The sequence below is a fragment of the Oryzias latipes genome, chromosome 5, assembly GCF_002234675.1.
Source record: "Oryzias latipes chromosome 5, ASM223467v1".
NCBI lineage: Eukaryota > Metazoa > Chordata > Actinopteri > Beloniformes > Adrianichthyidae > Oryzias > Oryzias latipes.
The window spans coordinates 4,412,672-4,425,440 of record NC_019863.2 but is presented as its reverse complement, the minus strand read 5'-3'; the positions used below and the strand labels follow the sequence as shown (position 1 = coordinate 4,425,440).

Below are 12,769 nucleotides of genomic sequence, written 5' to 3'. Positions count from 1 at the left end.
GAGTTGGCCATGTTGATTGAATAATTGACTAACTAATCTGATATTACGATCAAACCACTGTTGGATAAAGATAGTTTTGTTTTTGTAAAGAATATATCTATTGCTCCAAATGTAAAAACTGTGAGGAGAAAAGTTATGTTTATAAACCATGGACCAAGCAAGCAGCATCTGTATATGAAATGAAGACAGTTTGATGGGCACTTTGTCGGGCCTGTAGGTGCAGAGCAGTAAAAAGTCGAGGCCACCAACCTGTGAAAAAAACATAATTGGGAATGAAGTTCCACAATTAATTTTAAAAGTCAAATTTAAGGTACTGAAATCCAAGAAGTTCAGACCCCCACTAGTATAATCATTCATTGGAACAGATTTAATTTTTTTGGCAAAAACTGAAGCTAAAATTTTGTAGTCATTATTAAGAAGACAGATGGGTCTCCAATTATCAATATAGAGTAAACCTTTGTGAGGTTTTGGGATAAGAGTAACAAGTCCTTGGGCCATGCTCCAGGTAAGGTATCATTTGAAATACTTTCATTGTAGATTTCCAATAAAAAGGGCGCCATCTGCTGGGGGAATAATGTATAAAATTCAGACGTTAATCCATCAATTCCTGGAGTTTTGTTTTGTTTTAACACCTTGATGCAGTCACAGACTTCTTCAAGACTTACTGGACTCTTTCAGAATCTTTAAATGTTCGGGTATTTTTTAAAGAGTTAAGAAAGATTTCAGCCTCCATTATAGAATATTGTGAATAATACATATTCTTGTAAAATGATGAGCAATAGTTGGAGATTATTTTAGCATCAGTGCAATTTATATAATTGATTTTTAGCTCAGTTATTGTGTTGATTTTTCCTTGATGCTTCTCCATTTTAAGAAAAAAATATGAAGAGTTTTGCTCTGCCTGTTCAAGCCATTGTTTTCTAGATCTAATGAAAGCTCCTTCTGCTTTTCTTTTATAAATGTGATCCAAGTCTCCCTGTAGTTTGATCAATTCTAGTTTCTGATCATCTGACAAGCTATCCGGAGGTTATCGAGATGCCTGTGATCAGATCATGTTCTTGTTGCTTTCTTAGTTTAGCTAAGTCGCCACCAAATGTTCTCAAAAACTTTGCTGATTTGTATTTGAACAACAACCAGTTAACAGAGAAATTATTCTCCAATTTGGCTTTATTAAATAATTTTGAAAGAAAATTGTTCATTTTTGTTTGCACCTCTGTAATTTTGAGCAACAAGTTATTTAATTTCCAATAATGAGATTTACTGACATTTTGTTAGGGACATAAAACAATCTCAATAGGAACAGCTTGATGGTCACTTAGTGGACACGGTAAGATGTTCACTGAAATATCCTTATCCTGTAAATCACTGGAAATTAACCAAAAGTCTATTCGAGAAAAGGGCTGTTCTAGACGTAGTACTCCATGTAAAATTTTTCTATTTTGGACTTGTGTTTTCCATGTGGGCATCTGTATGTTAATGTTAGTCAGATCCATCCTGTTTTCGTTTTAGTGATTTGGCAACAATCTCAATTTAACGTTACAGTGGCATTGGCCAGTCTCTGCTCCGCCATCTCCAGCTGGTTCAGAATTCAGCGGCCCGCCTGTTAGCGAGGACCAGACGGTGTGAGCACATTACTCCACTTTTACACTCTCTTCCCTGGCTGCCTGTTTTCCATCCTCTCTGGCTTTTTGGATGAGGGGCCACACTTTCAGATGGGCTTATCTGACAGCTGTGGAAAGGTCCTCGGCAAAGCGGAGCTTGTTCTCTCGTAAAAAGGAGCTGTTTTTAGTGGCCCTCCAGACTGGATCTCTGTACGATCTTAGGGAGAACCGGATGATGATCGCTCTGGGACGTGTGTTGTTTGGATTGGGTTTCCCAAGGCGATGTGCAACATCAATAGCATAAAAAACCTGCTGCAGATCTTCTGCAACGATGCTCTGACATATCTCAGTGACCTTGGCATTCACATTTTCATCAGGACTTTCAGTGAGATCGATATCCCTGCAGCTGTCCACTTCAATCCTTTCTTCCTCCACGATGTACTCCAAGTATATGTGATGCTTCCTTCTGAAGAGGCCCAGTTCTCTATGAAAGCATATGTGTCTCATAATTAAAAATAAAATTCAATACCAGAAATGCTTTTTCAATTTCAAAATGAAGCTGCATTTGTTTACTCAAAATTAAAATGAGAACTCAATCCACCAAACGGCTTTTTCTTCTTCAACCCAGCTACTTCTGTCACTTAATTAAAACGAGACAGTAAATGGAATTTTACATTTCATTTTCAAAAAGCTCTCTGGTAAATGTGTAGCAAAATCCAATTAGAAATATCTAATTTGACAAATAAAATGGATCTACAGAAATGCTGTTTCATTTTTTACTTCAACACCGCTTATTCTGTGACACGATTAAAGTAGGCCATTGCCTGGGGCCCCTACACGACACTACACTGATGAGCTGAACACTCATTAGAAATGTCTGAAATAATTTTTACGCCCATTATTATGTAACTCTGTCATACAAAATCTGATATGTGTTAGTATCTTTTACATTCCCACTCCTGTGTGATGATTGGTTGGCACAAACTGTCGACTAGCTTTTGCTGACTCTCAATGCACATATTGTTGGCAGTTGCATCATGGGGCTTGTAGTGTTGGCGGCACAAGCGGGCCAGCTGTGATCAGATATTTTCACGCTGACCAAAGATAATTACATCCATGAAGCCTGAAGGCATTTAGTGAAAAGTCTGATTTAGCTATTAGCACAAAGGAAACCTTCATCATATAAATCACAATAAAATAAAATAAACCATCTCTAAAGTCAGACTGTAGCCATCTGAAAATCAAATCATTCAATTCAATCCAATTCAATTTTATATATATAGCCAGAAAACTCTGGGTTGCACGATTAAAACAAGCGGAAATATTCCTAGAAAGAAGTGAGGCTCCGTCCGTGAGACCACAGATTAAAAGAAACCCAGACAAGCTATTTTACAGAAGTTTTCTTGAAAGTTTTATTGCTAAAACATGACCCGTTTGTCTTGGTTGAATACATAGTTTGTTCATTAATGGTTTTCTGCTTTCTTGGGCATCTTCCAGTCAGTTTGTCTTGTTCAAATCCTTTGAAAACTGAATTTGTAGAAATACTCCTTAAAGAGACATAACCAAATTGTATTTTTCCCCAATTACAGAGGATTAGTTATGTGAAATATTTTTGTCCCCCTCTATGTATAGCTGAAAAAACCCTAATGAAAACTCCTTCACAAAGGTTAATGGTATAAAATTCCTAACCTTCCAAGTCCTTTAACAAATAAAAGGGCTTACTCCACTCTCCACTTACAACAAACTTAAAATTTATTTAAATTGGTTTTATTGCTTTTATTCTTTGTTTATTAAAAGCACACAGTTTAAGTGTTTCAAAAGAATTTTCAAAAAGCCTTACTAAATGGAGACACAGTATGTTGTTTTTCTCACATTAAAGTCATGTGATCTGAAAGTTTTTATTGAGTAACTGTTTTTCATTTGTTTATATTGCACTTGTGTTAAAACTAAGGTCTCAGTGTATTTTAAATACAGAGATTAGATCTTTGCAAATATTTATATATGGGCTATTTAGGGAACTACACTTCTCCTTTTGATGACATGTTCCATTGCAGCCTTTTCAGAAATATCCAGGTTGATCTTGTACTTAGCCAGGATTTTCAGGATGGGCCTCAGTTTTAACCACCACTGTTTCTTTGGAATACGATGTCTGCAGAAGACAACATAAAGTCATTACAAGAGAGGTGCTTTGACTATAGTTTGACAACGTTTCAAAGCTTCAACAGGACAGAGGTAAAATAACTCTAAAGGTAAATGGTGTTAAAGAAGTCTTACTCAAAGTCAGTTTCATCTTTGAGTTCTGCCAAAGGCTGGAAAACCAAAGCTCTCTTCCTCATACCCAGCACACAGGCTGAGTCCTGAGAGTTGGCAAAGATGCGACCTAGAGGTGTGAGTTTTAGGAATAGAACATGGAACGTCATTACTTATGAGCAGTGTCAAAACAATCTGAGAAAGATTTTGGGTGATTCATATTCCCACCATGTCTGTAGCATTCTTTCAGCTTGTCAGTCAACCAAAGGACAGACTTGATTCCCATCTTTGTGCCGAAATTCCTGTCAAAGGGACTCGGTGTACCACCCTAACAGAGTACAGAGAGGTTGAAGCAGATATGACCTTTTTAATGCTGAAACGAGAAAAAAAGAAAAGAAAGAAAGAACAAAAAGCAAACCTGCTGCATGTGGCCAAGAACATTTTTCCTGCAGTCAAAAATTCCCTTTCCCTCCTCAGAATAAAGGTTGAAGATAAAGTCGGTGGTGTAGTTTGCATTGCATTTCTCATTTCTAAAACAGAAGTGGGATATGAGAGGAAACATGAACCTTAAAATTAACAACTGGGAGGGAAATCTAAAGAGCCGTGTCACTTCTTTCACACCTGAGAATGAGTCCTCTCTTCACTGTTGTCTTCATCTTCTCAACAAGATGTTCTACATTCATCTACAAACAGATGAACTGTAAGTACAGTTTTAAACATGTATTAACCCGTTAAGAGTTTAGGCTTTGCTGTGTCTGACCATGTGCAGACCTCAAGGTGATGAATGTTGAAAGACTCTTCATAAATGTAGGCAGCATCAGCTCCAGATGCTAAACCCGCCATGGTTGCCAGGTAACCACAGAATCCTCCCATAGTCTCCACGATGAACACTCTTCTTTTGGTGCCAGCAGCGGACTGCTTGATCCTATCACATGTCTTCCACAGTGGAGAAATGACATCGCTAGATATTTACCATAACATGTTTTGGATTGAGGGATGCTTTGGTGTTTCTCAAAGGTTTTCTGTTTAAACCTTGGTCATTCCAAAATGCCACTGCGCACCAACCCAAATGCAAGGTTTTCAGCAAATTCGGCAGTTGGCCGCACAGTGGCATTTGTAATCGAGACGTGGCAGTTGCATTTTTACATGCTGTGCCGTGGCCACAGAGGTTTCTAAGGAAAGGTTTAAATTTTAAGGCAACTGGATGAGTTATGACATCGGTCAGTGGCAGTCCGGGCACATTTGGACGGTACGGTAGCAGCCTAGTAACAGGAAGGTGGCAGAAAGGCAGCAGTGCGATAATTGACTGATGGGAGGGTTTCCAAAGTCCCCAGAATTGTCTGATGATCGTTCAATTTCAGTTCCACGTGTTGCTGTCCCACTGCCACCGTCCTATTGTTATAAATCGTACGATAGCATCAAGGGCTGTTGACATGGGCCGGGGGCCCAGTGGTAACCAGATGTCAATCTGGTGATCCCAGCCCCCGTGGGTCCTGCTGATGAGATGACATTGATGCTGCAGAAAACTCATCATAGTATTCATAGCACCACAATGACTGTGAGACCTACATTTTGACGATTTATGGTTGGTGCGGTTGAGAACATTGTGCTTGCTGCACTACTCATAGAAGAGGAGCAACCAGCACAAGCATGGAGAAAAAGAAGTTGTTATTGGGTGAGGCTGAGTTTGCAGCACAGATTCTTGCTCGTACAGTACATACCCCCCGGCTACCGTGTAGCTGGTGGCCGGTGGCACTTGATATGGACGGCCACCATTCGGAGACATTTACACATCGTTAGATCAGAGCTGCTGCTGACCGGTGATCCAGCTGCCACCGCCTTATGACTGCCCGATTTTATAACGACATCATTCTTGCCTGTCTGACAGCTGCTGGACTGCTATTGCCACATTCATGACCACGCCAACGATTTTTTAATGTTTAAGATTCTGCTGATACCACCCCTATTGCACGGTGAAGGTATTGGTATTTGTGACTGTAGCATTACCATGGTAATTGTGTTGAGGGCAGTGTCAGCACCAATGCTGAAGTCAGTTCCTGGGACGTTGTTGGACACAGTAGCAGGAACAACCACAAGTGGAATGCAGAGCTCCTCATACTTCTCTCTTGCTTGCACCATCTCTAGACCTCCCAGGAACGCCTGGAAGGAGAAGGGAATACAGAACTTAAACTGGGACTTGGGGAAATCCAGTTGTATCATCATCATGATGCTCACCTCAAAGCCTCCAATGATAACAAGACCATGAATGTTGAACTTGGTAATGCTTAGACTGATTTCCTCCATGAACTCATGTGGTAAAGATCTTTTAATGAAAAAAAAACACACTTCACAACATTTTCCTTCAAATTGTGCGGATGTTTGACATACGTTACAAGCCACCACAGTAGTGCCAAGCCACCACACACAATATTCTAAATACAGAAACACTTCACCTTTTTGTGCCTAGTATGGAGCCGCCCTTTCCAGTCCATCCTGCCACTCCTGACCAAGTAATGGGCTCAATCTGTGGAGAAACTCAGCTTGTCCTCACTCTTATTTACAGTTATACTGTATGTACTGTATGCTGAATAATGACCCCAACTAAAATCCCATGGGTCGTTTCATGTGTGTGTAAAGACATTACCATCCCATGAGCCAAGCCATCAAAGCTATCATGCACTGCCAGCATCTGATGGCCCTGGAGGAGCCCGATCCTGACAGCTGCACGGACGGCAGCGTTCATTCCTGCACATGGGGCGCCTACGTTTAATATGGCAATATTGATGTTACTCTGGTAAAGACCAATGGACAGGAATGTGTGTCAGAACAAAAACACCATTTAGATGGGACACAAGAGGGTTGACAAATGTACATTTCAGTAAAATTGCATTTTCTTACTTTTGTCTCTGGTGGGTGGACATGGGCAAGCATTTTATAGGTATTCCAGTTATTCTCAAAACTCCTGTGGTCAGAAAAGAATGGGCAGACGTTTGAAACACAACAGAAGATAGGACTTTACGAAAGAAAAAGGGAAAAAACAAAAGTGCCTCACTTTCCCCTGAGATTCACTGCTTCATCAAACCGGCCTTCAGCCATGGCTGTCATGACATCCTTAGTCTGGCATGAAAAAAGAAAACATTTGAATTCATTTAATACACAGTTTTTCATAAATTGATCCAGTTAAAACATTATTTCCAGCTTTGTTTTGTTGTTGACAGTGATTCTGTATTGTAAGTTGTTAAGGGTTGACTTACCACTTGCACACACTCCATAAGAGGCAGCCTAACAGCCATGTTTCCAGACAAGCTGACCACACAGGCTGGGGTATCAGGCGTGGCTTCCAGTAGGGCCATAACAGCCTCCACACCCATCCTGCTAGCCTGAATCATACAATAACAGAGAATGAAGAGACTCACAAGAGAGTTTTGCTCATTTCTCAGGATTAAAATCTACCAGAGAATATTTTCTAGGATCTGAAGGCCGTGTCACACAGCTACTACGTACATTTTGCTCATATAACACAAAAGAAAATTGGTCATATGTAAATGGAAACGTGGAAAAGTGAAAAAAGTTGAGGTCTTTACGTGAAATGTTCTCAAATAACACAGGAACCATACTAAAACCTCAGAAGAAGTACGAATAAACCATGCGAAGAACACATAAAATCAACGTTGAACATGAACCGTTTGTGATCATTGCGCCGTTTATTAAGATTAAGATCAAGATTAAGATCAACTTTATTAATCCCCGTAGGAAAATTCAGCAGTTGTAGTAACGCCGTGAAATAAATACGAAATATACAAAGAAGAGAAACTCTTATATACATGTACACACATGGCTCCCAGATGGTTTGTAGAGTCAGATGGCAGGAATGACTTCCTGTACCCTTCCTTAGTTCAGGGGAGGTGTATGAGTCTACTGCTCAAGCTGCTTCTCAGTTTGTCCACCACTTTGTAGAGAGGATGGCAGGGATTGTCAGCAATTTAGCCAGCAGTCACATCACCTCCTCCAAATTGGCAAGCTTGACGCCAATAACAGACCCTGCTTTTTTAGTGAGTTTATCCTGTCTGTTGGTATCCTTTGCTTTGACGCCAGAACCCCAGCGCACTACCGCAAAGAAGATGGTGCTCGCCATGACAGACTGGTAGAACATGTGGAGCAACCTGCTGCAAACATTGAAGGACCTGAGTCTCCTCAAGAAGTAAAGTCTACTCATGCCCTTCTTGTAGACCGCCTCAGTGTTAGCGGACCACTCCAGTTTATTGTCCAGATGGATGCCCAGGAACTTGTAGGATGAGACCATTTCTACACCCATCCCACGAATACAGACTGGGGAGGGCGGGGAATTTCTCCAACTGAAGTCAATCACTATCTCCCTTGTCTTGACCACGTTCAGCTGCAGGTAATTTCCCCACACCACCTGACGAAACACTCCACATCGCCCCTGTAATCCTCCTCCCGTCCATTTTCCACACACACAAGGCATTCATTAGTGAGTCAAGCATCAGCTACATAATTTAAATGTGATATGTGGGCCGCACAGCAAGGTGACAGTTATACATCGGTGGTACATGTGTGAAAAGTCCCTTAGACATACGTGGAACGGTCGTAGAAACCCACAAATTAGTGTCTTCATCTGGCAAAAATCACGAACAATTGTGTAAGATTTACGTAATAATTGCATATAAACTGCATAAAATACCCACAAACTGCATAATTCTCAACCGAACAAAGATTTTGAACAGCTCAAAACCGAATTCACGTAAAGACCCATTAGCCGAAACCCTCGACGGACATCTGCGCACATCTACGAATGACAAGCACAACACTTATGAGTGACGTATTATGTATTACGAAAGGCCGAAATTTTATATGTGGAACGTGCACAAAAATGTACGTAGTGGCTGTGTGACACGGCCTTAAGTGAGGCATTACCAAGATTCGGTCAAAAGCGGAGGGCGTTCCTCCTCTCTGCACATGTCCCAGAATGGTGGTGCGGGTGTCAAAGCCGAGCTTCTTGGATACCAGCTGTGCATCCAGACATTAGCACAACATGAGTCTGTATTGCATATTTTGGTATGCCCACGTACCTATTTAACTGACCTGTTTGACTAGGTCACAGGTAATTGGTTTTCCATGGCGATCTATTGCCCCCTCTGCAACAATAATGATATTCAACCGAGAGCCCCGGCCTCGTTGCTGCAGGGATCAAAGAGAAGATTCATGACTCACATTTAAAAAAAAAAAATAATAATTATTCAAATTAACACAACTGGACCATGAATGTTGTTCTACAAAGTCATACATTTACCTCTGTCAGCCTTCTGCATAAATGATCCTCCCATCCTTCTTCAGGTGGCATCTCTGGGATAAACACCCAGTCAGCTCCACAGGCAAGAGCTGTCACCAAAGCAAGGTAGCTGCAGACAAATGGCGCATAATTGATAAAGCTCTGCATCTTACTCATTTCAGGGCAATCATTTAAAAACATTTATAATTTATCTTAGAAAACTTGTGAAACAAGGTTTTTTTTTAATCCAAGACTTATGATTGTGACATGGTTGGCATTTTTTATTGTTTGCGTACATTAGCAACTTTTACAGAAAAAACAAACTTCAGCAGAAAACGTCTAACAAACTTTAAATCCAACTCAGTGGTCTTTCACTGCAGTATGGTTTTCCCACACAGTGTGTACTTAGAGCTGTGATCACCGCGGTGAGGTCTGAATACAGGACTAGTAAAAGTAAATTATCAGCAAAGATGAATGTGTTTAATGTGTTTATTATAAATCCAATCACGCACCATATGCAGAACTTAAAAAAAAAAAAAGTGCGGTGAGACGGTGATGCAGTTATCGTCACACCCCTAGGTGTACTTACCCACAATGCCGTCCCATAACTTCCAGAATAAAGGTCCTCTGGTGACTACAGAGAAAAAAAGAGCATCTTGTTAAGCCACCTGCAGCGTCTGTATCTGAAACGTAAAACATGACTTCCTGCATACCTCTGTGCTGTGGTAGTGATGGCGTCCACTATCTCGATGATGCGATGGAGGGCGGAGTCAGTGCCAATGGTCATGTCAGTTCCACAAAAGTCATTATCAATGGAGCCCACCATACCAACAATATTGAGGTGGGAGGAATTTTTTGCCTCATTTGCTGTAATTTTTCCTGAACACAGATGAAAATGACAGTAAAGTTTGGTACAGATTTTCATTGGCGAACTGGGAGAAAACGTCTTCTGCTCGTACGTAGTTTGTGCTCTAAAGGTCAGGTCTCATACCAGCTTTTATTAGATCTGCTAATAGATCTTTCCACTCTGTCCGGAACTGGTTGGCACCTGTCAGACTGCCGTCCCCTCCAATAACGCACAAGTTGGTGATGCCCAGCTTTACCAAGTTATAAGCCGCCTTTGTGCGGCCCTCCTTGGAGCGGAAATCTTGACAACGGGCACTGCCGATCACAGTCCCACCCTGATTTTAGGGTTTCAGCACCAAATAAACATGAAGAACAAGCACGTTAGCGGAAGGGGTGGGAGAAACTGAAACCTAAATACTTCTAAGTCCCATGATGAACCTTGCCCTTTAAAGCATCATTTGACCTATAGCACTTGATCACACACACCAAACTCACAGATGGGGTTTAGTTGGTCCTAAACACAGAGTTGAACATGCTGGTGCATTATTGTCCTGGTACTTACCAGCTGCAGCATCATTGACACACTCTCCCAAGTGGCAGGGCGAATGTGGTCTCCTCCATCCACCAGACCCTGATAACCCTGACAACAGTCACAGAACAAGACAGCAGGAACTACTTCATATTTATATTTTAAAATATTGATGCAGGGGCCACAGCTTTAGTCTAATAAATGTTTTTCTGTCATAATTACACAATTGAAGGCAGATATGACAACTTGATTAATCAGAATCAAATCTTTATTATACATATATACATATATACATACATATATCACACATGTTTCAGAAAAGGCCGAAATTTAATACGTGGAAAATGTGCAAAATGCAAAACAATAAAAAAGGGTAATTTACCTCATGGACAAAATAAACCTTGGCTCCAGTGTACAGTCCCACTCGAACTGTGGCTCTCACAGCTGCATTCATCCCTATGGGGACATAGTTCATCAATTGTCTTTATTCAGGGTGTTTTATATATTGTGTTTCATTGTGCAATCCCATAAAGGGTTTGGTGGACTTTCATTGTAGAAAATGACAAGAAAATACCACTGTCTTATTTATTATAGGTGATATTTGATTGATTTTACTGCTATTCTTCAATGAAAAAAACTTAAAGAAATCTAATTCTAATGCTGTGAAGTTTTATAAATTTTGCAATTTCATAGAACAAATGTGAACATCCAATGAGGCCAAAATTTTGCTCGATTATATGTATGTGAGAAAAGTTGTGCATCACATAATTTAAAATATTTTTTAATACAATTTACACATATTACATTTATGTGCCTATAAATATATATGTGATAAAACAATAAAGTCTTGGTGGTAAACTGCAAGCACTTGTTCTGTAACAACTTGTTCTGCTGGTAATGGAATAAGGCTGCAGTTGCCCTCTAGAGGGGATCACTTAAAGGACAAGATGTGGATAGATGAACTCTCAGGGTGCCAACAGCATCTCCACTTACAGTGCAAAGGTGGAGAGTGCAGGGGCAAGAGTAAAACTGCCCACGTGGTCCACCTCACTAATTCACACACAAGACAGAAAGGTCATGCCTCTAAAATTACTCCTCATAACAGAAACAGTCCTAGAGAGAAGCAGGGAAGCCAAGAGGAAAAGGCTTAGATGAGATGATATCAGTGAGGGGTCACTGTTAACTTTCAAAGGTCATAGCAGACATGTTCCTCATCAAGTTAAAGGTCATGGGACAGTCTGTCCTGATCCGTGGTTCAACCAACCGCCATTCAACTCTGTTCCACAAAAGCCAAAACTGCTTCTAAAATATCGTGGGAAATAATATGTCATTAATAAATGGGCTTGCAAACCAGAAACAAAAGGTGAAGGTCACAATTATCTGTGGCTAAAAAGACACAACTGGTGTTTTTGAAACAGCAGTTCGCACAGAAAGATGAGGAGAAGTTCACATTCATTAATTTGAATCTAGGTACAAGCAATAAAGCTAGTCTGAAGCAACCAACAGTCCTCAAAACATCATACTGATTACTTTATCATTTGATATAAATGCCTAACCCTATTCGTTTAGATTTACAAGTTAACATTTAGTCACTACCCTTTGGATTACAACACAACACCTGTCTAAAAGATCTATCACACTGACTTACCCTGGGCATCGCCTCCGGAGGTCAGAACAGCAATGGCTCGACCCTCACCTATCTTGGTGGGGTCAATGGGAGCCTGCTGTGCCATGGTCCTGGGCCTGGAGCGGGCTGACAGAAAGAGACCTGAAGTGCAACCGTCCTGCTGCACTGTGGGAGCACAAGCACCTCTGGCTCACTCTGACTGGTACATTGCAAAAGTGCCCAGCTTAACTATCGTCTTGGCAGACATGGAGGCACAAATAGTTGTGCTGACGCATTTAGTCACAAACATGTGCTGTACACACACACACACACACACCCTCACACCCCACACTCCCACACACACAAGCAGCTATTAACAGGGTTAGAGGTATTAAATTCATTTCTCTACCCCTCAGTGTTGAAATGTTACTTTGAAATACTTTATTCTATTGAACATAAGTAGCTCAAAATATTGTTTTTATATTTCAAACCTGTTATCTGTATTTCATAGCAGTACATTCTGGTATTGGTTTGCATGAATGACATCCTTCTGTGTCAGCTTATGGAAATTTTAGGTTAAAAAAGCATGCCAATGTTGACTTTACATATGACCGTGTGGCCCCAATCTATAATCAGGTGTGTTCAAA

The 12,769-nt window shown here is 40.6% G+C and overlaps 1 protein-coding gene across 1 annotated transcript; it reads right to left on the bottom strand.

Moving 5' to 3' along the window:
* Positions 1–2,988: 2,988 nt before the first annotated feature.
* Positions 2,989–12,374, bottom strand: LOC101174339 (ATP-dependent 6-phosphofructokinase, muscle type). Its single transcript, XM_004068566.4, has 22 exons — positions 12,165–12,374; positions 10,899–10,972; positions 10,550–10,627; positions 10,133–10,322; positions 9,855–10,020; positions 9,731–9,775; positions 9,163–9,271; positions 8,955–9,050; positions 8,787–8,879; positions 7,106–7,231; positions 6,904–6,968; positions 6,750–6,813; positions 6,496–6,642; positions 6,305–6,375; positions 6,087–6,174; positions 5,859–6,011; positions 4,623–4,787; positions 4,473–4,534; positions 4,270–4,381; positions 4,080–4,179; positions 3,876–3,981; positions 2,989–3,750 (listed from the first exon to the last, which is right to left on the bottom strand). Exons 1-22 carry the CDS (start codon positions 12,247–12,249, stop codon positions 3,612–3,614), a joined length of 2,334 nt encoding a protein of 777 aa, XP_004068614.1. The 5' UTR covers positions 12,250–12,374; the 3' UTR covers positions 2,989–3,611.
* Between the last annotated feature and the right edge of the window lie 395 nt (positions 12,375–12,769).

What these genes read in the sequence shown, in the direction of transcription:
- LOC101174339 (XM_004068566.4), bottom strand. Translation starts at nt 12,249, where the DNA reads ATGGCACAGCAGGCTCCCATTGACCCCACCAAGATAGGTGAGGGTCGA. An exon ending in AGCAGATCTAATAAAAGCTG is followed by an intron (nt 10,021 to 10,132) that starts GTATGAGACCTG and finishes ATCTGTGTTCAG; the next exon opens with GAAAAATTACAGCAAATGAG. An exon ending in AAAGATGAAACTGACTTTGA is followed by an intron (nt 3,751 to 3,875) that starts GTAAGACTTCTT and finishes TGTCTTCTGCAG; the next exon opens with ACATCGTATTCCAAAGAAAC.